Genomic DNA, 27794 nt, shown 5'->3' with positions numbered 1-27794 from the left:
AGGAGTATCCGGGCCGAGGCCCCCTGATAGCATCTCTGGAGGGTCTCAATAAAAATCGGACCAAATCCCATCGTCTCAAGGACAACCCACAAGTAAATCCAACAAACTTTGTCAAAGGCCTTGGCCGCGTCTAACACGACCAAAGCCATGGGGACTTGCCTTTGTACCGCAAGATCTATATTTCCTATCAGTATATGAGTCCGGTCGTCTAAGTGTCTTCCGGCCATAAAACCCTTCTGGTCCTGATGGATCAATTTCGGGGCCAGTTTTGCCAATCTCCCTGCTAGAATGCCGACAAAGATCTTATAATCGGCATTCAGCAGGGAGATCGGTCGATATGAATCTGCCTTAGTGGGGTCTTTACCTGGCTTTAAAATCAGGACCAGAATGGCTTCCTTCCATGATGCAGGGACCCTGCCTCCTATCGACAAAACAGAGTTAAAGATTATCTTTAAGGCCAGAACTAATTCGTCCGCTAAGAGTTTATAAATCTCACTTGGTATTGCATCGGAACCAGCCGCTTTTTTATTCTTCAATCTCCTAATTTGTTCCTGAATTTCTTCTTCGGAAATGGGAGCATCTAACCATAATTTATCCTCCGAAGATAACGCTGGGAGCTGTTTATCACTTAGCCAAACTCTTATTGCTTCAAAGGTTGGGGCAGACACCTCCCTGTATAAATCGGAAAATAGAGATAGCAGACAAGTTTGCATATCCTCGACTCTATTCGAAGTCTCTCCTTCGTTATTTACTACAAGTTCTTTAATATCGTTTTTAGATCTATCAAGTCTAGCCTTCCAGGCCAACAAAGCCCCAGCTTTCTCCCCGTATTCAAAATTTTCCATGCGAGATGCATCCCACTGTGCTTTACATTTCTTGTCCAGCTTCAACCTATAATCCTGTCTCGCATTATCAAGGTCTGATGAAATCAATCGAGCTTGCTCAGGAACATTAGCGAGGGATAACCAGGCAGACTCTAGCTGGCAGATTTTCCCCTCTAGCTCTTTTAAGGCTTTGGTCTCTACTCTATTAATTCCTGAAATTAATCCGTGGAGGGTCCCTCTTAAAGCGGCCTTATACGCATCCCACACAAAATCAAGCAAGGCACTACCGATGTTTCTAGGAAAAAAGTCGATGGAAAAGGACTTAATAGCTGAAATAACATCAGGGTTGTTGAGCATTGCCCTCTTTAATGTCCACCTTGTCTGCCCTCGTTCTTTGCCGCTAGAGAGTTTTAAAACTAGAGGGGCGTGATCTGATATATGGCTAGGTAAGATAGTAATCTGCTCAATATTCCTTTGCGACAGACTATCTACAAATAGATAGTCTATCCTCGAAGAGTGACCCAGTTTCTTATTCTGAAATGTGTACCCCCTGCGTGGACCCTCCTTGACCCTCCATGAATCAACTAATTGAAGGTCGTGGATTAAGTTTAAAAGTGCCCGACGAACCTTAGGGGCTCCTACGTAGTGGCTTAGATTAGATCTATCTATTTTAGGATTTAACAGCACATTAAAGTCCCCTCCTAAAACTACAGGTGGTTTCTCCAGCATCAAAATTGATTGAAGTTTAAGCAAATAAGAGGGATCGTCCACATTCGGACCGTAGAAGGAGACAAGTTGTCTCTACATTATTGAGAAATATTTTGGCAACAATCCACCTACCAGAGGAGTCAGATTGAATTCTCCCCATTGTATATAATGTACCTTGTTTTATTAGAATTGCAACTCCTCTTATGTGAGACAACTGATGGGAAGCGCTAAAGCACTTTATCCAACTAATTTTTGAAAATATAGAATTACTTTCCTCCAGGGACAGAAGAGTCTCCTGTAGTAGGAAAACCTGAGCTCGGGATAATTCCAGATACTTGAAAATCAATCTGTCTCCTGGGGCAGCGCATACCATTTACGTTCCAGGATAAAAACATGGTCCCTCCTCTCTCTAACCCCGTGTCCCCCACCATCTCAACCGTCCATTTGTACCACTAACCGGCACAAAGAAACTCTCGACCAAGACAGCACTTTTATCCAATATCGGTAAGATTAGATTTTTTTTTATATTTTTGCCCAAATGCTCCCCACCCCAGTGCCCCACTCATCCTCCCACCCTTAAAACCCAGTGCCCAAAGAGCAAAAAAACAACCTAACCCCCTAGCCCATGAGAAACCCACCTTAACAATAGGCACTGCCTTTTGGGTACCCCCCCGGTGGATGCCGGGCTTATTAAAAATTCCCCAAAAGGCTTTTTTTTTCCCCCTTCGTCTCCCCTTGTTTTATAGCTCTAATCCAAAAACTGCTCTTACTCCATCCTCTTCTAAAAATGGATGTTACTACTGCCGTTTATCTCTCTGATCTCCCTTTATCTTAACTACCAAGGAGTCTGCCTCTTCTACTGACTTGATCTGATACATGTGGTTATTCCACATTACCCGGAGTTGCGCTGGGAACTTGAATTTTGCAGTTACCCCTAGAGAATTAAGCACCTCCAACCTCTTTCCCAGTTCCCATTGCCTGACTGCCGTGATATGGGAAACGTCAGATCTTATTTGGAAAGAGAACGAATTGAAGGTTTTAGATGTTATCGATTTCTCTTTCAGGGCTTGTGCCAAAATCCTTTCCTTAACTGTAAATGTTAAAAAATTGATCAGGATTTTCCTCGGCTTTTGATGCGCAAGGTTTCTCCGGAAGGGGTCCCGATGAACCCTTTGTATCTCTATGTTCAAGTCGATTTCATCTGTGCCTTGCCAGACCGTATCCCTCAGAAGCCTGATCACAAACCCTTTTAGGGCTGAACCCTCTTGTGCTGCAGGTACATTCAACAGTCTTAAGTTATTTCGTCTTGAATGGTTCTCAAGCCGTTCAATGTCCTTCCTCATCTCCATATTCTCCTTGCGCAATCTCTCTATATCACTTTCCACCATGGAGATTGAACTCTTCATCTTTGGTAACTCATTTTCTATAGAGTGACTGCATCTATCCTTGCTGAGAGCGCCTCACACGAGGACTGTATAGCTGCCTGATTGGCTTCTGAGATAGAAAATCTATTAGCCAACACCGCTTGATTACACTCAGATATGGTAAATCTGGAATTGATGTCATCCTTCATTGTTAGGAGAATATCCGCTAAAGAGGAAAAGGAAGAAGAGGGGGGAGTCGACTGATGGCCTGAGGATGTATTAGCACAGGCAATACGAGCGTTCGATGTATCAGGAATATCTGAGGCTGAAATATTAACCGGGGCGGCGGCACTGGTAGCTGCACACACGGAAGTCGTGGTGACGGTGACAGTGTCAATAACCCCCCTGACACTAGGTTTGTCCCTCACTGTAACTGATTCTCTAAGTCCCTCTTCAGCAAGAGCAGCGAAGGAGTTCGATAATCTTATCTCCGGATGTATCCTCACCATCTGTTCCTGAGCAGAATCTATAGCTGCTCCGTCATTAAGAGCCTGACATTGCTGCATTTTCAGACCCTTATGCCCCTCAAAATTATCCACTGCTATTCCATCTTTTATAGACGCTGTAAGGGTGGTAGTAGATGCAGCTGTGCTGGAGGCCATGACTTTGTAATAGGTCTTAATGGTGTCACTCTGATTTTTGAGGGAGGAGATTTCTTGGATTTTCCTCCTCTTCGCACACTAGTTGCGCTGGCCGGACTCTTCTTCAAAGGGGCTCTGGAGCTATCTAATGGCTCTTCTAATGTATGGTCCTTTTTGCTCCCAGGCCTTATTTCTAAAATCGGGGGGGGGGGGGGAGGTCCTCAGCGGGTATTTGGAGGTTTTCAATTGAGGGTCCAGGACCAACCTAGCACGCAGGGCGTACCTGTTCCGGCAGGGGGCTTTTGCCTGTAGTGATAGGTTTTTTCGCAGGAGACCCTGAGTACCGTTTACCGTCTCACCGCTCTCCAACCCCCCCGCACTCTCCTGGACGGAGTTATCAGGGCACCCGGCAGCCACGTCCATCCATCCACTGACGCTCGGTGGTACACACTTCACCGCCCCCCAATAGGAACTTCTTTCCTCCCTAAGAGAGCGTTTCTCACCCCACTCCAAACCACTCCAACCGATGGAAATCCCCAAAACTGGATCTTTCCCTAAACCAGAAGATAGTGATTCCACCATGGAGACACACAGCTTCTCCACCGATTCCGACTCCACTGACTCGCAGCGTCCTTACTTGGTCAACCGGAAAAGGAAAAGTCTGATAGGACCTTCTCACCGCTACAGCGCCGTTACCAATCACTCGTTGAAAACCTCCAATCCGAGCCGGAACCCTCCTCCACCAGCTCCGAGCAGCCAGCACCGCCCAATGCGCGCAGCTGAGAATACCGCCGCCACACCGATCAGTTTTGAAAGCTGACTCCATCGCAGTAGGAGGAGAGATAAATTCTTTTACCACAGAGACGGGAGGTAAGAAAAGGAACAAGGGGAAGCAGATCACTAGGACATGTAAAACCCTAGTCATTTCCAAATTCAGATAGCCTCATAGCGAAGAGAATTCATTGTAAATGTGGTTTATCCAGCACCTTTCGCTTGATGCTAGCACAACGTAAGCCGAGTATTAGCGCTCTAGCGCTTTGTTAGAGCGTTCGGTTTACATTCATTTGTGCTCCGGAAGCAGAAGTAAAAGCCTGTGTGTGCTTTCCTTTGACGGCCTGCGCCACCTTCAGGGTTCCTGCACAATGTAGAAGGTCACACACATGCAATGGCACCAGAGTGTTGTGTGGGGTGCTGACCTGTGTCGGCACAGGTGGAAACATACACCCTGCAGGGCTGTGCGCGAGAGTCGCCTCTGTCGTACACACGTGCAGTGTCACCAGAGTGTTGTGTGGGGTGCTGACCTGTGTCGGCACAGGTGGAAACATACACTCTGCAGGGATGTGTGCGAGGGTCGCCTCTGTCGTCATGTACACGCTCCAGAGTGGACTGCTCTTGCCTCCGCTGCTCCTGCGCCACCTTCCTCGGATATGGGGTCTCTGCTGCGGCACTCGCCGGGGTGCGGTGGAAACGAGAAGTCCATGACCTGGAGTACCTGCAGGAGCGGGCACAGGCCAGTAAAGGCTTCCGCCGCTTCATCGCACACCCTGAGTTGGCGCGGGAGGTGTTGCGCTGTGTGGAGCCTGCAGACCTGAACCGCCGAGGGGCTCGAATCTGGGAATGCAACCCTGGTAGGTGTCTCACCCTAGAGGTCCCATCTTGTACCATGCGACTGTAACCTCACACAGCTCTCATGGTTTGACATAGTGCTAACCTGCATCTTTCTAAGGCACAAACACAGTAACATGGTGACACCGACACTGGGCCAGGGACTGAGCGATGGAAACAACAATGTGCTTTAATGTGCGGGGCGTGCGCACACGCAGTAAAGAATGCAGCTTCATACGCTAAGCGTGCGCACACGCAGTAAGGAATGCAGCTTCATACACGAAGCGGCAGCTTAGTTGCCATGACAATAGAAAGCTTGGCACAAGATGGCAGACTGTCCACTGTCCCACGGACACACACATGCTGTTTGCTTTGGACAAATGGCGAGAGCAGCCATCTTTGTCCATGCAAACGCGTGCAGGAAAGCCCTAGAATGCTTGTTTCCGGTCCAGGGAGGACCTAGCTTGGCAGTTCGGGCTGGACTGTTCCCATGAGGCACAGGGTCAAGACTGATTTGCACATGGCAAGGTCTAAACTGGGGTGGCATGGTAAGCAAAAGAATGATGGATTTAACCCAGATCTCTTGACTGGGGGTGAATGTTTTGATTTGTTCTGCATTCCGTCCATCAATTTTGTGTCTTTTGCTTTCTCGCCCTAAGTGCGCCAGGTATGCCCAGACATGGGTCCTGGGCTCACTGTGCCACTGGAATCAAGCTATCCTGGCTGAAGAGGGGTGAAACCCGGAAACCGGTCCTAGGATGCTTGTTTCCGGTCCAGGGAGGACCTGGCTTGGCAGTTCGGGCTGGGCTGTTCCCATGAGGCACAGGGTCAAGACTGATTTGCACATGGCCAGGTCTAAACTGGGGTGGCACGGTGAGCAAAAGAATGATGGATTTAACCCAGATCTCTTGACTGGGGGTGAATGTTTTGATTTGTTCTGCATTCCGTCCATCAATTGTGTGTCTTTTGAGTAGATAATGAAGCACCTGTCTGCGCTTACGGTTATCGTTGAGACCTCTGACGTTCCATGACATCAAGGATAGCGCAGAGGGGCACTCAATATTACCTAACCGTGTCGTCAGAGGAAAGTGTACTTCTCATCCTGTCAAAACTGCTGTGAACATCAAATATATCTAATAACGTTGAATTAAGGTGTGGAAACGGACTATTGAATGTTAACTTACCCTCCATCCCCCCCCTCCCACCCAGCCGCCTTCTAACCCAAAGGAGGCCAACCCTCAATGAATACTCAAACCTGTCATACAAAGGAGCCATCTGCTGAACCAACAGGGCGCAAACAAAAAGCCCCAAGGTGAAAATGAACCAACTATACGGATACACCATGGGGGGGTGGCAGAACGGGGTCGAACAAGCCTCATGTCATAGCAACAAACAATACAAAAAATTTCCCCACTGGAAAACATAAGTACATTTAGAGCAAATCATTGCGTCAACCAGTGCCAGGATTGGAAAAAAGCTCTGCGCTAGCATCCGAGCCGCTGTGTGGCGTGGAAGATGGAGATCCGCCCACCGTGGCGTGTATGTTATTTTACCTGTATGTCCGGAAGAATTCCTGCGCTTCTGTCAGCGTGTCAAAGATGAGGGACCTGCCACCAACCTCCACCCTCAGTCTCGCCGGGTAAAGCATGCCATATTTGAGCCCTAGATTTCACAGCGTGGCCTTCACTCCATTGAACTTTCGTCAGGCCTCCTGAACCATTGCGGTAAAGTCTGGATAAAAGGACAATTTCGACCCCTGCCAGGTCACATCTCTGCGTTCTCTCGCCAATCTTAATGTAGTGTCGCGGTCCCTAAAGTTAAGGCGGCGCGCTATTATGGGCCTGTGGGGGGGAGGGGGGGCGGGGTGAGGGGAGGAGACCGGGATTAGGCCTGGGGCCCAGTGATCTGTGGACCGTTCTACCACGAAGCCAGGTGTGAAGACTTCTCCGCCAAACAGTTCTGTGAGTAACTTCTCCACGAAGTGATCCATCCGGCCCGTGGCTGTCGTCTCCGGAACCCCCATAATTCGGACGTTATTGCAGCGGCTGCGTGCTTCCAAATCCTCATTTTAATAGCTACCTCCTTGAGCAGTCGCTTAGTTCGCCTCCAGCCTCTTGAGGGACTGCGCTGTTCCATCTTCAATGTCTGATATGCGAGCCTCCGCAACGTCCAGCCGTCGATCGTGCGCTTGTATTTTTGCCCCCATGTCCGCAATGCTCTTATCTAAGGTGTCAAAACGGGAATCCAGAGCCTTGAAACCGGCCCTCATTTCTTGCAGCAGAGAAGCGACAGCTGTCTCGGTGCCCGCAGAATGTTCCAAGGCCTGCATGTTGTCAGCCATTTCGGAGGGATTAAGGGAGGTGTTGTCCGCCACTCTTTCAAATGGCAGGGTTCTCTGTTTGGGATCCTTCCGTCCCATGCCTCATCAATTGTGCCAGGTGTGATATTGTGTCGGCCAGAGCTATTGTCAACAGGCCCCAGTAGTGAGTCAATCGCTGCAGGGTGCGGGCCTTGTTCTCACGCACGGCAGCACTCGCTAGATGGGGGTCGCAGGGCCGGGCCGACAGTCGGAACCAATGAGCGCGGAGACACGAGCTGGAGGGGGGAGGGGGTGGGGGGAACGGCCGGGTGTTACACCAGTGCCAGGTTCAGCATGCGCCACCGCTACCCTCTCCGCTGCTCTATGTACGGTGGTCTGCCGTGAGCTCCGGACACCGTGACTTGGGCCCCTCCCGGCCACACCAGGAGCGTTATTGGCCGATCAGCGGTCCGTGAACGGTACACGAAGGGCAGCACCTCCTTCTATGCAAGTTACGGTTCTTTCAGCATGGCCTGAGCCGCATTGTTCTGGGGAAATTTCAGATGGGCCTGCGTGATCCTCTGAGCTTCTCTACGAAGCGGCCATCTTAGCCGCCGGCTTGGCCACGCCCCCGATCAATGTCCTGATTTCGCCTCAATTGCTTTAAAGTAGGATATGGGGACCATATAGGGCGTGTTGTGTAGGGCATTGAGGAAACAAGGTAAGGACATTTTAACAAGCGTGGCTCTGCCGAGAAGCAACAGAGGTAAGGACATCCAGTGTTGGAAATCTAGCTTCAGCCGTTCCAGTGCTGGTGTCTGGTTACTGATATAAAACCAGTCCGGGTCAGCTGTTATATAGATTCCGAGGTACCATAATCAACCAATAGCGATAGTTAGCTCACCGTCGCAGAGCAGTTGTGGTGTTAGTCTGTGTAGGATATATATATATATATAAAGGACTTTACTATAGATAGTGGTATATCCTGAATAGCGGCCGAGCAGGGTATTTGCATTAATCTGTCTAGCGTGAAGACGGTGTTTGTCATGTAAAGCAGAATGCCATCTGTTTAAGTGATATTTTGTCCTCCCAGTGGTCGGTCCAGCGCAGGGGTCGGACCAGCGTGTCCCGTCTGGCCCAGAACGCCAAAGGTGCCAATATTAGGGCAAAAATTAATGATGAGTGGGCAACCCTGCTAGGTACCGCGTTGGAGTCCGAACACCCTGTTGTCCCCCCATTTACTTTGACTTGTGCGAACAGCTCGGTATATAGGAGCTTCATCCAAGCTGTGAAGCGCGGTCCAAAGCCCAGCTTGGCTAACACCTTGAACATATATGGCCATTCAGCCGTGTCAAATGCCATTCTGGCGTCAAGCGAGAGCACCAAGGCATCCTCCTGAAACTTGACAGCCGAGCTCCGTACGCCTTGTAGGCGTCGTAAGTTAAGAGTGGTGCTTCTTCCTGGCATAAATCCAGATTGAGCCAGGTGAACAAGAGTTGTGATCACCTGAATCAGTCAGGAAGCCAGTAAATTGGTTAGTATTTTAATTTCGCATTTAAGAACGTGATTGGACGATATGGGGCGCGCTCATCTGGTGGTTTACCATCCTTGTGTATAACAGCAATGGTGGCCAATCTTTGGTCTCTAGGAAGCGAGCCCAGATGTCGAAACATTCATAGCAGGTGAGGGGCCAGTTTGGAAGCTGTCAGTTTATTCAGTTGGCACACCATTGAGGTTAACCTCCTTACCAGAGTTTAAGTCTTATGATTTCCTCCTTGGTGAATTCCTCTTCCAGGAGAGCCCTTGTCTGAGCCTGGGAGGTATGGAATCCAGATGTCGGGCAAGCTGGGGACTATAGCTGTGTATAGTAGGCGGCGCAGGCATCTGCTCCACACTGTCTATGCGTTACCCACTCGCCCGTGGCAGTCTGTACCTTCAACACCCAATGGTCAGCCTGTCTAGCCAGGTCAGAAGTTTCCCAGCCTTATTCCCAGCCTCACAGAGGAGATGTGTTGCTCTATGGCTCAGTCTAGCTGCATTTGTTGCTGCGTCCCTATACTCCTTGTTTTAGGCCTAGAGTGGGTTTGGTTTCTATGTGTCCCTGCTCTGTAAGTTTAGTTTCCAACTCATGAATCTCGTGTATGAGCATCTCTAGCATCTCCCTCTTGTCCCTTTTGTGTCCCACGTTTTGTACGGGTCTGCGCGGAGTCAACTGGGGAGTAATTCTCTGCAAAATATTGTTCTGTCATCTCGAAGAGGCCTTCTCTGCTCCGAGGTATTTTTAGGTACCAGGGATTAAGTGCATCTCCCAGCGGTCCAGTCTTCTATGGAGACTAAAGACTTCCTACAAATGGAAAGTGATCCGTGATGTCTCTGGCAAGGGGCTGGACCTCCGGGAAATTAGGAAGGTGGTGTGCCAGAGTGAGGAAATAGTCTATCAGAGAGACTGCCATGGGCTCCTGAATGCAATGTGTTATTAGCGCACCATTTATCTATTAGTCAAATAGCTGATATAAAGTCAGCCAGAGGGTGACTGGAAGATCCCTCCTGTCTGAGGGAGTCGAGAAGTCCCACTGTTTTGGTCAGGTATCTGAGAGAGACCAAACTCCTTCGCTAAAGCACATCTCAACTCTTCTTGGCCATGGACACTTTATTGTAGTGAAGGGCTAAGGTCTGGTCCATTAAACAGATGAGAAATCCCAGGAAACACAGAGACTTAGAAGAGCTGAACTCTGATTTCTGTTTGTTGATAATGAAGCGAGGTCCTGTAGGAGGTGGTGTGCCATCTCCAGCTGTTCTTGGAGTCAGGCCTCGCCTGGGTGTACTAGAGTACAATGACGTGTAGATAATTTATCAAACAAACTCCCCTGCATCACAATAATTCCACTACCGGTTTCAACACCTTGGTGAAACACCAGAGAGCAAAAGGAAGTGCTACGACCTTGTAGACCTGCCCTTTCCACCAGAATTGTAGGAACCTCCAATGAGACTGTAAATCAATCATGTGTTTGTTAAGCTGGCCTACTCACCCGTAAGGGTCTCAAGGCGCTGGGGAGGAGGGGAGGTGCAGGTTCCCGTCCATCAAGGAGGGGGTCTGTCGAAGAGCCAAGTTTTGAGGTTTCTCGTGAAGATGGAGAGTGAGGTTGTCTGTCTGAGGTGGAGTGGTTGGGCATTCCAGGCTCTGGCTGTGAGGAAGGAGAAGGAGCGGCCTCCTGATCTGGTCTTTCTGGCGTGGGGGACCACGGCGTAGGAGAACTGGGCTGATCGTTGGATCCTTTGGTAAGCATCCTGCAGGTCGGTCCTGGCCATCCAATTGCCAGGTAGTGGGATGTCTCTCAGCAGATGGAGGCCTTCCATCTTTGAGTGATGATAGACCACTCGGCCGTTGAATTCTCTCAGTTTGATTACCAGACGCATCCCTTTGCCTTTCTTTTAGACCAGGAATATATTGCTGAGAAAACCAGAGGGATGTAACACTGAGGGAACGATGACTCCTTTGACCAGGAGAGAGGTAACCTCTTGTTATTAAAATGGATGTCCAGTTCCGAAAAGGCAATAAGAGCTGGCCTTTTGTTCTGTAGTGGCGCCCCATAAAACTATCTGGAAGCCTGTGACAGTCTGCAGCACCCAGGCGCCCTGTGTGTTCTCTCCACTTGTGGAGGAGCAGGCTTAAACATCCCCTATGTTTGGAAGGGAAGAAAGGGTATTCCTTACCCCAGAGTCCACCTGGGGCATTGGCAGCACCATTAAAGGATCCTCTCCCTCTGCGGCCTCGGGTCAGACAGAATCCTTCAAATAGTTTTTGATTCTGGTACAGGTGGTTTCCTTGGTACCGCTGGGAGGCCTAGGAGAAGGGATGGCCAGGAGAGTGACCCATACTTCTACAGGCCCACCAAAAACATGTTTGCCAAAGACCACATTCATGGACTTTATATAGCGACAAGAAGGTGGTCACTAACTTGCAGAGTTCTTTCACAATGGGGTCCCCAATGAGGCCCGTGTCCGCCATTGCTCCAGCTTCTGAATTGTGGAAAACAAGAAAGGAGTTGAGTGCAGCAGTACCTTTAAGACCATAAATTCCTATAACAAACATAATAAATGTGTCTGACAAAACATTCAACTTAATTATGGCAACAGTTGTTTGAAAGACTCACAAAACCAAATATTTCAAAACCTATTTGTTGGTGTTATTTTATTTCCTTTTTCTTATTTTTTTTTTTCATTTTATAAGACAAACAGCCTACAAAAATGACTTTAAATCACAAAAACAAACAAAATTGTATACACTATTGTGGTCACTCTTGACCTTTCCCGGACATATTCATGCATCTCTTTTTACATATGTTGTTGGTTTTATTCACCAATCATATACATTTGAAATCCAACCACAGATATACGGTACAAGGAATACAATCTTTTGTTAGACTTCTCTATTCCGTCTCTTAACGAAAGGTCATTAATTCCGCTTTTCGATCAGTGGATTGTTCTTTCTACCAAAGGGAAAATGGTTGATGCGTTTCGGCCTTCAGACTATTTTTGGCCTCATCAGGACCCAAGAAAACAAGGGGATGAACACATTATACTCTCATATGGGGTACAACAGAACATTGTTGTTCATTGGGCACGCATTGTCCCAAAGCATAGTCATTAATATTTCACTTTGCCCATAGCTCCACTGCTTGTTCTTTTATTCGGTCAGCCAGTCCCACCGCAATGCTGATCTGTCTCGGCTGTGGGAGCTTTCGACAAACCCCTCCGGGGTAATGACTTCCTACGGTGGTGGGAAAAAACTGTTTCTTGCATATCAACATTCTGGTTGGACTCAAAGTCGGCTGTTGCATGGGTCGAGATTAGCTGGTAACATGAAGATGCCTACGGGCTTCCTTGTAATATTGTTCCTTTGTTTGTAGGACTACATTACCCCCTTTTATCTGATGGCTTTATAATTGCAGCATTGTCATTCTTGAGTGATAGTATAGCTTTCCATTGTTCCTTAATCATATTCTGATTCTTGCTGGTATGTCCTCATTGACTCTTGGTTCTCAACCTCTTCAAATCTTTTGTAACCCCTTCATGAAAGCAGTCTATGGCATCAGGTGAAGCCTGTGGGATAAAGCACGATTTAGCCTTAACATTGCTCTTGCTTCTGTTGCCATATCCCTGCTCGTTCTAGGGCTGAAATATCATCCATTGAACTTTCAAAGTTGGCTAGTCCAACTTCATCAAAATTATGTAGTGTCAAAGCCTTCACATCATTACCTGTCAGGTTTGTCAGTAGGTCTTGATGTTTCTATCCCAGTAGATCCCATTTTCTTGGGATGGAGAATATGAACCTTCATCAGCTTGAGTTTCCTGATGTATTGATAGAGATCTATACGTGTTTGTATGTAAACTAAACATGAGGTAGGGCAGAAAGTCAGACCTACCTTGAGGACCTTTCTCGACATTCATTAAAATCCTTTCAGTAAGATTGACCATTGTCAACTCTGCCTCCATAAATTCCATTGCACCCCACGCCTGCTCCTGGTCACTCTTTGTGGTGCTGGATCTGCAGCTTCCTTTCTTGCCCAGTCTGGTTTTGCTCCTGTGTGCTCTGGAGGACGTGTACGCTGGGAGGTTCTCTGCCATGTTCATCTCATTACCTGGTACTCCAGGAAAAAAATTGTATTTCCACTATTGCTTGGTCTTGTTACTGCACTTGTGTATTCTCCCTCTGAGAGGTTTGTGTCCACTTCTGATTCAAAAGTGTTCCTGGTGCTGACAGTGTTCAAAATTTTTGGTTTGATTGAGTTGTCTTCTTGGGATATCTAATTTCTTGGCGAAAGGCAAGTTCTGCCTGACTCATAACCCCACTGGTCCCTGGCAAATGTACTTAATTGCATTGCTCGATTGTATCTTCATATGCTGCTAGCTGTGTTTTCATCGATTGGCGCAGGTCATTAACAGTTGATGTCTCTTTCTCCTGTGCTATTGTTTCCTTGATTTGATTTTTTAATCTCTTCCAATTTTGCCCTATCATTTATGGCATATTTGATGAGGATCTGGACCATCCCCTTTGCAGATGCGGTTGTGAATTCAGGCCACTCCTGCAGGAGAAGAGAATCTGGATTCTCATATGACTGGATGGTGTAGATGCAGAGCCCTCAAGGTATTCTGTCGACATCCAAATACCTCTGGAGGCCCTACTGCCCCCCCCCACCCCCACTTCCTACCATCCTTTTCCAATACCTTTCCCCTACGGCTCCATCCCACCCCCTTCCCTGCTGCGCGCCTTCCCTTCCTTCCTGTCCCTCCCCCTTTCTATTCCTTCCCTCCACCCTCCCCTCCCCCCAACTCCCTCCCCGTGACAAAGAGGAATCCAAGTACTGGGTTGTGCCATAATCCAAGCATAAAAAGAAAGAACCAGTATGACTGGAGTAAGGGAGTAAGACTACTTATTTGCCGCATTTGATGAAAAGCACTCTAAGTAACAGCGGGAATTTGTGACACAACGGATAAGTGAATGATAAAGACTTTCTGTATTTCTGGCCTAAGTAAGTGGAACATATAGGCAAACAAGAAAGCTACGATGTCTGCCATAGAGTTGGGCAGACAGTTTACTAGTTCAAATGTTCTATTGCTCGCCGTCATATCACTGGAGGCTGCTTTGAAAAGAGGATGAAATTGTTGAAACTGAAGGCCGATTGGCCACTCAGATCCTGTTGAGGACGATGCTTCCACCTCACTGAGGCAATGCAAAGGTTTTGGCTGGTGTGGTAAGAGCATCAACCTACTTTAGGTAGAAGTAGTCGGATCCTAGTGGCAATGGTTAGAAGAAAGCCTTCGTGAACATTTGCCATCAACAAACAAGTGCAATCTCAGTTCTAAAGGAAACCAGCTTAGCAAATTCACACATCTTTTGCTGCATCTTTTGCAGAAGCAAATAGTATTTTTAGCACTTCATGGTACAGTTCTGCTGTTTCGACACACTGTCAATAACAGGTTTTATTATCCAATTTATGGGTACTCGGTTTACTGGTTTTGAAAGGCTGGAAGGCTGAGTTGGTCTTGGTATTCAAACTTGTGACGAAGCACTTTGAGCTGTATTGGTTTATGATCTTAATTAATTTTAGTATTCAAACAATGACAGAATGAAGGAAGCCGTTATTAAGGATAAAAGTCAAAGTGCATCTTTTAATATTCTCTCATGCTACACGATACAAAACAATTCAGTGTGGAAGCTTCTGATATATATTTTACATTGCTAATACCACTTTTTGCATTCATCATATTTACCATATGAAGTGCTGTTGATTATTAATTATTTTTCCATCTAGTTTTGAAACGGTATCTAGATGTGCCCTTAAGACATTAAGAGCTGACTGCAGGATACATGTATAACATCGCCTTAAGCAAACACTTCCTTGATCTTAGAAAGAGGAATTGCATACTATTTGTTTCTGAATTGATTTATGCCAAACGTTGCTCTTTTTAACCGTTTTAAAGATATCCCATCTCCAGATATGAACCGTGTTAACCCTTCATGTTTCACTTTAACAGAGACGTCCAAAAAGAGTAATGCAAAGGAAAAGATGCTGCAGAAGATTGCTCTTTACGAGGAGGGGCAAATAGACAGCTCTGAGCTGCTCAGTCTGAACTCTGAAACGAGTACGCATGAAGCTTCGAACACCACCTTATGAACTGCGCTCTGTAGATCTGCTGACAGATGCCCTGGGTGGACATGATCCTTGTAAATGTAGAATGTGACTGTTAACTAAAGTCTACACACACAAATTCAGTCAATTTCGAGAAAAAGAGAACGATGACTAACGGGGGACCCTGTGGAAGGACAAGAAGGCAGTGGTCCTGTTTGAGGTGAGAAATTTGCAGACAAAACAAACTTGATTCGAACATCTAAAGAATAAATGGCAAAACACTATTCCTGTTTAAAGTGGTGCAAAGGAATTAATTCCCGTGATCACAAACAGCCAGAAAATCCTGATCTCTTTCTCTAAAGCACAAAGTGGCTCCAGACCAAATGGATTAAAATTCTTGTCACTATGGCATACTTTCACCAACTCTCAGGAACCCTTACTATCCACCGAAGCCCGCTGCAGAATCTTCCAAACAACTTTTTAGATTAACTTAGAACCAGAAAACTGTTTGTGATGTATTCATAAACAACACTATGACGTTGTTTCTTTGTAGATTAGTGGAACATATATTTGTTTACAAGAAATGTTTGCTGATTATCATGCATTATAGTATTTAAGTCAAAAAAGTAATGTGCCAGCTAAGCCTTCAAATTCTGAGCATAAAAAAATAAAAAGTGCTGCTCCTGTCTCGCCACTCATGTTGTGTTTTTCAATTACTGCTTTGTATGGCAATGAATGAAGGGGACATGCGCACTTCCATCATGTCCACAAGCATATAGCAGAGCTGAGACTTTGGGAGAGACAAATCAGATTTTTATATGGAAGAGATACCCACATTATGTCGGGGGAAAGATACTAAATGAATTACAGTCTCTCGAAGTCAACCATGTCTGTTATTAAATAATATAAAAACTGTACACCCAGGATTCAGTATTACACATTTCATGGCTCATTCTGTGAAAGGAAGAAAAATCTATGAAAGGAATAAACAAATAAGACTTATGGACTCTTGGGATACATAATCGGGGTTTATTGTTAAGGGCGAAGTTTAGGTGGCAATTAGGGAAAAACTTAGATTATGTCCATACTATAAAATGGCGTTAAAGAGTCTCAGGGTCACAAACTGCAATATTTAACATTATCCAACTACATCGAATACCACTGTAAAACCGGAATTCAAAATCCAGTATCAGACCCGATTACACTTTCAATTATTCCTGGACCTTCTATCGGCATTATTTCGAGATCTTGCTCTGTACACCACCAGTGAAAAACATAATGAATCTAAAAAGAGGCTGCTAAGTTAGGGGAGAATTGTGGGCTTACAATTGACTTTGTAATGCAGGCTATGCCCAGGGCGCCGCCCATGGGGGGTAGGGACAAAAAAACACTCCTGGGCCTAACCATTAGATGGGGGAAAATGCCCAACAGGTGAATATGGAAGAGTTATGTGCCACAAAACCGTGTTTATAGTCTGCTGCCACACCATTGTCTTCAGTAGAGCTCTCAATATTCTTATGTATTGAATTACCAATATAGCCAAAGGATGGCAACTGTAACAGGTGCAATTTAACCAATACCAAGGTGCGGCGGGACATATAATCCATGGTATAGACCTCAGTGGAAGGGTTGTTATGCTAATGCAACAATCACCAACTGAAGGCATAATATCCTAATGTAACCAGATTGTGACTCAAGAGGACACAGTCTATAACACAAAAGTACTGCTCTCTGAGGTTTCATTGATTTAGTGACGGTACCACTAATCTAAAGAAAATAAATTGTCCTTAACTGAGGGTGTTAATTTACCAATCTACGATTAGAGGCCCAGGAATGGAGAAGAGAAATTAGTGGTTTTGATTGCCCTTAGACAGAAGGCAATAAAACCTGTAGCAACCATCCTCTTCAGCCCATCTTCTTCCACACATCTTGATTCTCATAAGCAAACCTAGAGGTCCAACGTCCCTGTCCCACCTAGCTTTTCATTTTTCCCAGGAAGGCTTTGGATGCTAACAAAAGAAAGTAGTTATTGCACTCTTTCTATACTTTCAGATAGGCTGAACAATCTGATGATTATTCTAAAGAGAGTGCTAATATAACTTCCTTATGAATGTTGTGCAGGAAGGTCTCAGTGTGATAAGACTCGAAACAAATTCAAACTACTTGATAAAGGAAACAAAAACACGTGGGGACTTTAACCTGAACATAAATTAATTATTGGACCCTCGAGCAATCGAACGTCCAGCAGTCTTCATGTAGCTTCTGCTGCCACCCATGCTGTAACCACAAGTGGCAAGAATTAAAGACTAAGTAGTGACCTTTATGCAGGGCCACTGGGATTGTGCGGCCGTCGTGATTTTTGCATAGTTGTAGATTTGCCGCATTTGCCACATAGTTAATCGTTTGCTGTATAATTTGCAGATTTAACAAACAAAAAATGTTTCTAGCTCAAACTGTGCAAAAGCTCCTAAAAATGCATTAATCAATCAAACATTTGTAAAGTGCACTACTCACCCGAGAGGGTCTCAAGGCGCTGGGGGGTGCTGCTACTGCTCGAACAGCCAGATTTTGAGAAGTCACCTGAAGGTCAGCAGGTCCTGGGTTCAGTAACACTTGTTGCCAGGCGACAGAAAGCCCTTTGCAAAGCTAGACTGGTCACATTTCTGTTGCTTATTGCTATATTAAGATGTTCATCATCATCTTTATTCGATTCTTTAGATAAAATCACAAAAGACAAATCATTTCATTTAAAAACAATATATACAATATCAGTATCATAGTCATTCATATTTTAAAACTCCCACTAGAAAGTGCACAAGAAAAAAGTAGGTGAAAGGTGAATTCAACAGCTGTGAAATAAAATGTAAGGCTGGTCTAACTTTGTTAAAATTAAGCTGTGATAAAATTGTGGCGCTGGTAACTATATTTTGAGCAGAACATAACCACATGTAATGTGTCATTAATCAAGATGTTATTGCATTTGCAGGGGGGGCAGATCTGAGTATTTGAAACCACCCCGATTTTAAGGGACCAGTCAACAATCAGCGTAGATGGCGGGGTATGTCCCAGGTCAGATAAGGTTCAATGTTACTGACTGTTTTCACCAACAGTGCGTGTTGAATGGAGTGTTTTATTAGGGCAACATCTTCACGTTCTGACCTGAACTTATCCATAAGTGTAGATTCAACCCATTTTCCATCGGCACAAGTTATGCTTGTGGTGTTCACAAACCTATCCGGCATCCCTATTTCCCGCAAACTACCAGCCACGTACGCCAACCATGGGATCTGTAGGGGCGTGTCTACTTGTAAGCTGTCTTGCAGGATCAATCTATTAAAACCCAACTCCTCCTTTGTCCAGATCGAATTTCAGAGTTTTAATGGATTAAGTCAAAGCCGATTGGCTAAGTATGCCATACCTAGTTCATCGTGGACAATTTCGTAAGGTGTGCTTTAGCAAACACCCAGGAGGCTCCTTAAAAACGTATTTTCTGCAACTTGAAGTGGAGCAACCTGGCCGTATCCCCCGATTCCGCTGCCATAACACACTAAGGGGATACATTTAGCCCTGTAGATCTCCAAAACCGATTGGATGTGGATGCGCCCCAATCGGCGGGAAAAATCCCTGACACCAAATATAGCCCTGCTAAAAGAGGAAACATTTTAATTACAGAGCGAACGCCAGTTAAGCTCAGAATCCAGTTGAATCCCCAGGTACTTTAACTTATCCACCCTTCTGATATGCTGGCCTTCTATTGCATATTTCATTGTTTTTATTTTTGATAGGCCGAAGTTCATGATGTGCGATTTAGAGAAATTAGTGGACAGGTCAAGGCTGTTCATAAAATGTATAAAAAGGGAGAGAAGCTTATTCAGTCTTTTAGCAGTACGGGCCATTAAAACTGGGTCGTCCGCATATAGTAAGGCAGGAATGGGACGTCCACCTACTCTGGGAACATCAACACCTGCGACAGTCAGGACCTGCTCTAAGCTGTTGATATAAAATATAAATAGAAAAGGCGCTAAAATGCAACCCTGCCGTACCCCTCGCTGAAGTTTAAAGTGCTCTGTGCATTCCCCATTGGAGCCAAACCCAACGCTGGCGGAAAGGCCGTTGTGCAAGTCATGCAATTAAAGTTATATCAACATCGATCCGTTCCATCATCGACCAGAGCTCAGAGCAGTTAACTCTATCAAAGGCCGAGCTGAGATTCATGAAGGCCAGATGGATGGCCTCCATTCTTGACCTTAGTATACTTGCAGGTTAAAAGACAGAGGTTCAAGGTCTGTTCTATTGTACCCCGACCAGGGCAAAACCCATACAGGAGGTCAGACAAAAAGCCTTGCGCCTCGGGCCAATCCGTGAGGCAATTTAATAAGATCCTGCCAATAATAAATGAAACAGGCCGGGCCTGATCTATTGCCCTTTTTAAAGACAGTGACTATTATAGACTGGGACCATGTAGAAGGAAGATGACTAGATACAGCAGTGCAGTGTCAATATCGGTGCCCACAAGACTATACAATCTTTGTATAGGTCACCAGGTACCCCATCAGGCCCTTGTGCCTTGTTTAAAGGCAATTGGAAAATGGCAGCTCTGACCTCCCGAGAGGCTAAAAGTTAGATTACGCTCTGTCTGTGGGCCTTCTACTTGCTCCAGCTCTCCCTCAAGGCTATAAATGGCCCTGAAATGATCCACCCAAGCCTGAGATGGGATGGTACATGCTTGCTTGGTAAGCTGGTCTTCATGAAAAAGGGACGAGTTGATGCCACCCTAGAAGGCTGCGCTATTGCGGTGCTGACTGACCATCACCAACTTGTCCCAGGTCTCTGCTTTGATTTGGGTTTTACGTACTTTACAGACTTTCTTGAAGGCCGGCCTGGCCTTCTTAACCCTCACCTGACAGTGGGGCTTAGAATGCAAGAGATTCTACAGGTCCTTATGGGCTCTAGAACATTGTCTATCAAATCATTTAACCACACAGGTGGTCGTCGAGGCAACGATTTTAAGGAGTGCCGACTTAATAAACCTGCAGATGTTAGTAAATGACGCCAGGCTGTCTGTGATGGCTCTGCATCTGACAGACAGGCCTGAAAATCAACATGACACAAAACAATCAGGTTTTGAGCAAAAGCCGATGGAACAATGATGGCCCACTTTATCCTACACCCCTGATCAGCCAGTGCAGTGGGAGCCTGATAAGCGGGTGTAGAGCTCACCACTTTATTGTCCCAATAAAATGATGCTGGTAATGGGTTATGGTCGCTCAAATTATGTTGTAAAACATCAAAGTCTAAAAGTGTGGCAATCAGACAACCGGAGACAAAGATATAATCAATCACACTACAATGCCCTTCCCTCTAAAAGGTGGGCATGTAGGCCTCCACAGGATCATGTTTGCTCACTAATACGTTCACCAGATTAAACTCATAGAAAAGGCTATTTGCCACTTCCCCTTGATGTGCGTGTTTAAAATGTGCCTGGCTTACAAAAGGCCCCTCAAAATCAGATTCCTGATTATTAGAACAGGGGTTGCAAGGGTGCAGGTTAAAATCTCCCACCAACATTATTAGGGTAAAAGGAGGTTCTGACAAAAATAAATCATCTATAAAACATTTAAGACTAGCCATCGCTTCTATTTCATCTTTCGGGGAAACTGCATTATAACAATTGATGAGTAGTCGTCTACGTTTGATGGGGAATATATTAAAAGGGTGCCCAAAATAGTTTTACATTTGGAATTTATCACCTGAACTTTACAGTTCTATTCTGATTTAATTAGGGTGGTGAGGCCACCACTAGCGCATCCACTAAAGGAGCAGGTGGCTAAAATTGAGTGGGAGGAATAGCCATTAGGATACAAGCAACGCTTAGCGTCCCATGTTTCCTGTAGACAGATCAGACCAAGATTCTTCAGCATGTCCAGCCAATCGCCATCATAAAGTTTACTCTGGACTCTATTCCAACAGATGACCTTAATAGAATCTTGAGTCACAGTATCCTCAGTTGGGATGGCACGGGCCTGAGGGTCTGTGATAGGAGTAGAGTCCAGTGAATCTGGGTCATCAAGCTCACTCAATGGGAGAAAACGTTTGCTCAATAATAGAGGAGTGGTGTTAGATAAGGCTTCAGGATTTGCAGGGCAATACCATGGCTTTTCCTGTGGCAAAGTCAAATGTCTTGAGCCCCCAACATTGGGGTTATTTGAGGGGGGGGGGGGGGTAGAAAAAGCCCTATGGGAGAGCTGTTACACGGTCTAAGGGTGCGCCCATTGAACCTAAGGCGCGAAAAATTAAGCCTGCCTCCAGGGGGTTGTTAAAGTTCACTATAATGCAGTCTCCCCTCACAGTCTTCCGGGATTGGCCTATCCAACCCACCCTACAGACCATTATAATTTTCTCTGTCAGCATCTGCGTGGGGGATAAGAGGCGTTGGTCCTGGTTGTCAGCCAGTGGACAGTCTTGTTTTGGAGTTGATCAAAGTTTTCCTCTGTCCCCCTCCTCAAAGGGGGCACGTCCACCAACACGATGACATAGGGTGTGGCCGCTGAGGGCAGCTGAATAGTGGAATTGGAAGGGCAATAGGTTGACTGCGAATTTTGAGATGTGGCAGAGGTGGACAAATCAGTGTTACTCAGGCTTCCCTGCTGGATTGCCGAACCAGGCACTTGCCACCCAGAGTTAGCCTTAGTGAAACTCGGCAAGTCGGGTAAGTTGGAAGTATAAGATCTCAAAGTCGATTGCGATGGGACTGCCAGTAAGACCTGGCCTGAACTTGAACTTGGGCCTGAGGTGTAACTCCCACCCTTCTGCTGATGGTGACGTCTCGGGGGAGAGTACGCAGGCCTGTATTTGGAAAAGTGTGCTCGAGATCGGAGAACCGGCTGCTTATACTTAGATATAGAGTGTGCACTGACCCCTTTAATGATCCGACTGTTTGCTCAAGTGCAGATTTTTGGGTGTCAAATGCGTTTAGGGCTGAGGTGATCTTCATTTCAAAGGCTTTAAAGGATGCTTAAAGACGGTCAGCTGGGGTATCCTTCACCGTTGCTATGGAATGGTCCACTACATGAGTAGATGAAGCGTTCACACGCTCTGGAATAATCTTCCTGCTCGATTTGGTAGATGCGGGCAACCCCAGGGTAGAATTTTTGCGTCTGGTTCCCAGTTTACGCGTTTTGGCTGGGCATTTTATTACAGAGTCCCTTGATGTGGACAGTGGATCCGGTACAATAGAGGAGCTAGCTATGGGGTCAAGGGCAACAGGGAGGGGACAGGGGGTAGACTGGCTATATGGTTGTTTGGGTCGGCCAGCCCCCCAGTCATAGTCCCTACCATTTGGATCTCAGAGGATGTGGTTTGATTGTTCCCAGCCAGCTCCATTTCAGCACTGTTAATCTCCTGCGATAATACTCCCAAAGCCTGGTTCAAAAAGGACAAGATTGACGTGCTGGCTCTTAAACATTTGTCACACCCGTTGGTTGTTTTCCACATTTTTTTCCCCATGCTCAGAGTTCATAAACACTAAGATGTGGGTGAATAGACCAGAGGAATAGCAGACAATGCAGGGGACTTGAAGTCCGCTCCGCTTCAGCACTAGATTCCAGCTCCCCTACTACTACTAGCAAAGTGCAAACAATGCCCAGACAGTGTTACCAAGTTTAACAAGCATTGGCATAGCCAATAGGTCTCGCTTTTGGGACCTTAGAAGTATTTAGTCATGCAGCACAATATCCTTGGTGCAACAGCATTAACTGTTGCATGGTTAAACACACATAAGGTCCCAAAGGCGAGACCTATTGGCTATGCCAATGCATGTTTTTGGTAGCGGCTGCTGTGCGGGTGGAGTGGCAAGGCGGTGGGGCAAAAGGTGGCATGTAGGTGGGGCAGTAAACAGACATTCAAGAATTAAAAAAATAATTTATTTTTAATGTGGGTGATATGTGAGTCTATTATAGATCTTTTTTTAGGAAAATGTTGCGTTTATGTTTAATGCAACATCCTTAAAAAAGATTCTTTAAGATAAAAACAGGACATCACATGAGAAATGGGAGGGTGTCACAGATTATTTACAGTAATATTAGTGAGCTGCTGCTATGTTACAATATTAAAAATACAGGTCGCTTTCACTAAATATTAGCATTTTGAAAAATTGGGACAAGTGTGTTTGTGTGCACTGCCAGTGACCTGGGCAAAGAGGGCATGAAAGAGCTCACATTGGATCATAAATTCAAAGCTATTTCTGACAGGGGTCCCCAAAATACATTTGGCCCAGGGCCCCCTAAATCCTTTAGATGTCCCTGCCTCCCGACAAGAAATGCCTAGATACGGCTAAATGAAACCAAGGACTACAATGACAGACACAGCACGACTAGGTTACAATAGAAACGCATGAGGACAGCAGCATGCCATGGCCATCCAAAAGAAAGGCGCGTCAGGACCAAGGCGCCACATGGCGACAGTACAACAAAATCAAGGCAGTCACAACCACGCGCCAAAATCAGTGGTAGCATGGGTGGGTGGGGGTGCCAGCCCACTGCGGCACGAGTTTTGGGGGCGGTGGCCCCCCACCCCCAGATCAACCCCCGATTTACGGGCGCTGGGGGGTGCCAATGGCTGGGACCGCCACGGGTGACAAAAGGCCTAGCTACCACAGCGCCAATTTACCAAGGCGGCCTGCTAATGTACCGAGGCAGGTTTCTGTGTAGCCACGTCATGACCGGTGCACACCATGAAAGTCAACATCACAATCTATGCAGACCGTGAACAAATCATCCTTTGATCAAAGAATTAAGCAATCGAGCCATACCTGGGCCACGGCCAATGGATGCAGTAACCCCCAAACTAATGTATGCCATGACAAGGCGGGGCGCCCACGGCCCACCACGTCACACTATCACCAAGGCATCGATGCTTTTTAGGATACCGGGAACAAAGCGGCTCTTGGCCATGGCGACCCGTGACCAGGGTATGCAACAAACAAGGACTGAGACCCCAGAGGTATCACTCTACTGCCAGGGGCAGAGTGCAATGTTTGATTCCTAACCTCTATATTTTGGGGTGCTGCGGAAGAGGTAACATTTCTCCACTGGCGGCTCACGAATGGGTCACTGCAAAGCCCTGAAAGGTACTGTAAATAAAAATAACAATATGCGGTGAGCTGCGTAAGCAGCAATATCTGTCACATGTTTGAGGCACAACATGCTGAGACTAGAATTAGACACAGCTAAAAAATAGAACTGGACAGTACCAACAGGAACAAGAGAAGGGGGTCTGGGAAAAAGGGAACAAAAATTGAGCAAGAGGGGCAATGAGGCAAACTGAACCAGAAACAGTGTGACACAATGTCTCCGTGATCCCGAACATTTATACAGTAGAGCAGATGAAGAAAGGACATGATGATTTAATATTGCCACCTTGACTTGGGAAATGTTCATAGAGGGAAATGTTACTGCTACCCAATGTATTGGCACTCGATGTATCGACTTGGAAAGGATGAACAACTAAGTCGTCTTTGCTGACAGGTGAACCTGTGACTATGAGGTCAAAGGAGATGTCCACAGGTGCTTAACTTGCTGAGCTATCGAGATGTCCTGTGAATTCTTGAATCAGTTTAAACATTCACGTGGTGCTTCGATCTGAATTGATGCCCACGGATGCAAATGGTATTTTGACACAATAATGTGTTTGTCACTCTGCAAAAGCACACGTGTGCCACAATCCCCGGTCACCAAGGGACAAAGTGCCAACCAGGGTAAAAAGTGGAGGTGCATGTTGGGTAATTCTTTCAAACACATCGTCGCAGCCCCTTCCTACTACATGCTCCGCTTCCGATTTGTGCCTGAGACGAGCCCTGTAGTGTCCTTGCTAGACTATGCACAAGTTCTGTGTTGCCAGGCTGTGAATTATATGTGGATAGCTCCTGTACGAGTGATGCTTGGGCAATGTGTTCTCGATGCTGTGCACTGTCTGAAACCTCTAGCACTGTCATCTGTGGCACGAGACCACTGGTTTCTTTATTAGTTTCATTTAACATATGCAATTGTGCCCTAAATATGGACATACTCGACACAGATAATAACTCACTGAAGGAGGGCAATGCGTTGATAATGGCGAGCTTCATTATATTTACTGAGCTTCATACATTCATAGTATAGATATCAAATTATACATCCAAAATAAAGAAGAAATCAATAAATAATTATTTTGGCGAGGGGGACAGAAGAAAGCCCCAGTAAAGCTGTGCTGTTGCTGCAAATGTTTGCATGGACCATACATTGCATTTCGCTATTCGATGGGCAGGTCTTGCTATCAGGGCAGGTGCTGAATGTGGGTGACGTGACAAGACGTCAGCCTCTGCAGCTTTTACGGGTTGGTCGCGTGATGCTACATGTAACTTGCTTTTCTCGAGTCGCAAGGGGCATCAGTCGATGTCTTTGATGGAACTTACATGTGGTCTTTATTGCAAGGTTCATGAGCCACATCTATGCGTCTTATGTTATGTGACACAAGTATAAACCATACAATATACGTGCAATGAGGTGTGCAAGAGGCACGTACCATTGCAAATGTCCCCCGTTGTCAGTGCGTGCGGTTACAAAGCCAAAGCGTTTACCTTTGTGTGTCTATGTCTTATATTAATGTATTTTTTTAGGAAGAGTATTCAGCAAGTCTGAACAAGTATACTACAAAAAGCACTCTCGAATATATCTTGAGATGTGAGTACAAGAGACTTATTATGCCTGAATGAAATAGAAGACCAGTTGTCCAGTCGATCGGTTGTAGTGTACTTTCTTAGCAACAACAATCCTTAAGACACCTATAGTTTGTAGTATGCAACTGCGCGTCACTGCTTGAAACTCGGCAGGCACTACTAAAAAGCGACGCCATAGCTCGGTGCGCAATTTGAAGGTGTCTGATAAAAGTCAGGCGCTGCTGTCTCTCACTTAAACACCAGAGGGGTGCTATTGCACTGCACTCGCTGCAGAGCGCCACGCCAAAGAGGCGGAGTGAAGCGGCCTGTCAAGAGCTGATTCATGAATGTCGGAACCAAAGTCTGTCTTCCTAAGCACATGAGGGGAGACGGAAGGCTAGACTAGTGAAGAGTTGTTGGGTCAATAAATAATTCTAGATCAGATCCTAGAATTAGAGGGCAGCCTCTTACACTGAGCATCATTTTTTAAAAACATGGAGTTTCCTTCGATTTAGCGAGACTTCTTCATGGGGTCAGTAGGCGGCACGAGCGGCTCACTTCTGGGGTGATTTACGTCGGTTGTGTGAGTGCAGGAGGCTTACCTGCACAGGGCCCGCAATGACTTTCAAGCGAACGCTAGAACAGTTGGCGCTTAAATACCCAGCCACGCTGCAAATAGAGACGGGCTGACCAGCCTGACAAACATTCCCGACCTACAAAAGAGAGTTTGAAATGCTCGACTAAGCCCCACCCGTAGAACGGATTGAAAAGGGGAGAATAATCATTATTTACTAAAACTGAAAATCAAAGAAGAGGAGCAAGGGCAAGAAAAAACAAATTGAGCGCGCGCCTCACGCCGAAAGTAAAAAACATTCTGATAGACATTCTCACGAAACACTGTAAAAAAAAACGGCGAAGACCTTAAGAAACATAAGACATAAAAGCGCCGAGACACAGCAAAAGTGAAAGCAGGGGTGCGCGCGCTGCATTTGAAGTAGTTAAAGTGATCGGAAACGCGATCAAGGGAGCAGAAAGGAAACTGATTAGAAGGGAGGGGGTAGTGTGAAAACAGCGGGAGAGAAGAGAGGGTGTAATAAAAAAACAAAGGAGCCAAAGCTATAGAGAAGGGAGGGGGGAGTGGGAGCAGCTGTGCACGTGCATGTGATCGTGCACTCAAGGTTTAGGCCAGCCAAAAGACTGTGGGTGGCACTTCGAAAATCCCACATACAAAATGTCTCTTCGAGCCTTTGGCTCAGCGAGACCTAAAAATGGCGAAGTAATGAAATAACACTATTACCAAATGTGTCACAGTATGCTTTGCATTTTCTTGTGCATAATTTACTGAGCCCTGCTGCATAATTTGGCCCACTCCTGCTGCATAACTGCAGTGGCCCTGCCTTTAGGGAAAAAGGGCGCGAGAAAGATACATCTACGGCCTGAATTGCAAACGTGAAATAAAACCTGAGTTCAATCCCGGCTTCCCCACGTGAACAAATTGTGAGAAGCTAGGCAATTATTTTATTTCACTGTTGTTCCTTTTTCTTCAGTACCCCCATATCGGAGCACCATGAAAAACAGGAGTTCGCGTAGCATGCCGTCCAAAAACTTGTTTGATTTAATAGACTCTACTGTTTCGCGATGTATAATAACCTAGGTCACAGAGTTCAAATAATTCACCTGCCTCTTATTTCACTACTGGCATCTGCTTCAGGGTGTGGGGGTAAAAAGGTTTCTAAGCTCGTGTTTGAAAAATCTCACTTCTAGGAAAACGCTACCCGCATCATTATAATCTGGTGTACTAAAATGAAATGCTCCTGCATGTTAAAGGAGCACTTTTATTTTTACTTTGAGACGTTATTATATTCGTATGTTTGCTGCACAATGTACACGCCAAGCCATTTTCGTAGCTTTGATCATGCAGAGGCTCGTACAGCCAAGATTGCAAACACCATTATTCCATTGCAGCTCGCCCACAGGTCTTATGACGCATACCTTCAGGTCAATAAATCTTCTCACTCTCTGGTGC

The 27794-nt window shown here is 46.0% G+C and overlaps 1 protein-coding gene across 3 annotated transcripts in view; it reads left to right on the top strand.

Annotated features, from left to right (window-relative positions):
- The window catches only part of IRAK2 (interleukin 1 receptor associated kinase 2), a 292230-nt gene extending 276461 nt beyond the window's left edge, over positions 1 to 15769 (top strand). For all 3 annotated transcript variants that reach the window (XM_085624476.1, XM_085624478.1, XM_085624477.1), the window contains one exon: positions 14981 to 15769. In XM_085624476.1, coding sequence (XP_085480602.1) covers positions 14981 to 15120 — 140 coding nt within the window. In that variant the 3' untranslated portion in view covers positions 15121 to 15769. The remainder of the gene's footprint in view (positions 1 to 14980) is intronic.
- The last annotated feature ends 12025 nt before the right edge of the window (positions 15770 to 27794 follow it).

This window comes from Triturus cristatus, chromosome 9, assembly GCF_964204655.1.
Source record: "Triturus cristatus chromosome 9, aTriCri1.1, whole genome shotgun sequence".
In the NCBI taxonomy this organism is placed as follows: Eukaryota; Metazoa; Chordata; class Amphibia; order Caudata; family Salamandridae; genus Triturus; species Triturus cristatus.
Note: the sequence above shows the minus strand (reverse complement) of the source record. Positions and strands in the feature narration are given on the sequence as shown.